The following is a 1,325-nucleotide window of genomic DNA, read 5'->3' as shown; positions in this document are numbered from 1 at the left end:
TTTGTAATCTATTAAGCTATTCATAAAATAAAATGACTGATTTGAAATCTCAAAGCTCATGAGACCGGTTTGGCAAATGCACCAGGTCCCTAGAGACGCGTGAGTTGCAGTGGAGAGCGAGAGAGCAGAGGGACCACAGGCACGTGGCTTGCTCAGTGGTTTTTGTTTTGATTTGAGCCCTTTACATTGTCCACTTTGTCTTCAGCTGCTGAACTGTTAACTTTGTTTTTTCCATTTATTTTTTGCGTCTTTAGCCGCCTACACAGGAAAATGTCCGGCACCGAGCAGCTGTTTGAATCTGAAGATGACATGTACGACGAGTTTGATTGTGAAAATAATTATGAAGAAGAGAATGAGGGAATTGTGGTGAAGGAAGAAGATGATGATTCAGAGAATGACTCTGATGCCATTGAAATTGATGATGAGGATTATGAAGCAGTCAGTGGTGAGTGGGCAGTGGGTGGATTTATTTATTATTTTGTGTAACACTTTTTCATTCTGCAGAATCTCAGCAAACTGAAGCAGCGGTCAATGGAAACTCGAGCAATGTTTCCGTAGAGCGGCAGCCAAATCGTCTTCAAAGAAAAACTAAAAAGCACAAGTGTCAACAGTGCGACAAAAGCTTTGATTGTTTATATCATCTCAAACTTCACCACCGGGTGCACACTGGCGTTCGACCTTACAAGTGCACAGTGTGCTCTAAATCATTCGCACTGATTGGTAATCTCAAAACACATCAACGGGTGCACACTGGCGATCGACCGTACAAATGCCCAACATGCTCCAAGGCATTCACACAACTCAGCAGTCTGCAAACACACCAAGTAGTGCACACTGACCTCCGACCTTACCAATGCCCAACATGCTCCAAAGCATTCACCCAACTTGGTCATCTCAAAACACATCAACTGGTGCACACTGACCTTCGACCGTACAAATGCACAACATGCTCCAAAGCATTCAAAAGCAACAGAGAACTCAAACAACACCAAAAAGTTCACACTGACGCCAGATCATTTCAATGCACCATTTGTCGGCAAACGTTCAAAAGGAAAAATGCTCTCAAAATACATTTTCAAGCTAAGCATCCTCAGTAAAAGTGCCTTACCTGACTCCTTTCATAGCATAAGCATTTTTTGTAAAAAATATTTTTTCTGTTTTTCCTTCCACTGAACACTATTTGTAATTTATCAAGCTGTTTGTAAAATTAAAGCACTGATTTGAAATCTTTTTTATATTTGTTTGCAAGCACTACCGACACCGTTGGTGAACACAGCAGCCAGTCAGCTGTTTAAAAAGTGGTTTTGGCACAAATGAAATTGCTC

The 1,325-nt window shown here is 41.4% G+C and overlaps 1 protein-coding gene across 1 annotated transcript; it reads left to right on the top strand.

Moving 5' to 3' along the window:
• Positions 1-270: 270 nt before the first annotated feature.
• Positions 271-824, top strand: LOC108356376 (zinc finger protein 32-like; the record flags this gene model as incomplete). Its single annotated transcript, XM_017607491.1, has 2 exons — positions 271-445; positions 505-824. Coding segments are annotated over exons 1-2 (495 nt in total), but the record flags the coding sequence as incomplete, so codon positions are not given.
• Between the last annotated feature and the right edge of the window lie 501 nt (positions 825-1,325).

The sequence above is a fragment of the Rhagoletis zephyria genome, unplaced genomic scaffold, assembly GCF_001687245.7.
Source record: "Rhagoletis zephyria isolate East Lansing unplaced genomic scaffold, Rhagoletis_zephyria_1.1 Rzeph_scaffold_58053, whole genome shotgun sequence".
Lineage (NCBI taxonomy): Eukaryota > Metazoa > Arthropoda > Insecta > Diptera > Tephritidae > Rhagoletis > Rhagoletis zephyria.
Note: the sequence above shows the minus strand (reverse complement) of the source record. Positions and strands in the feature narration are given on the sequence as shown.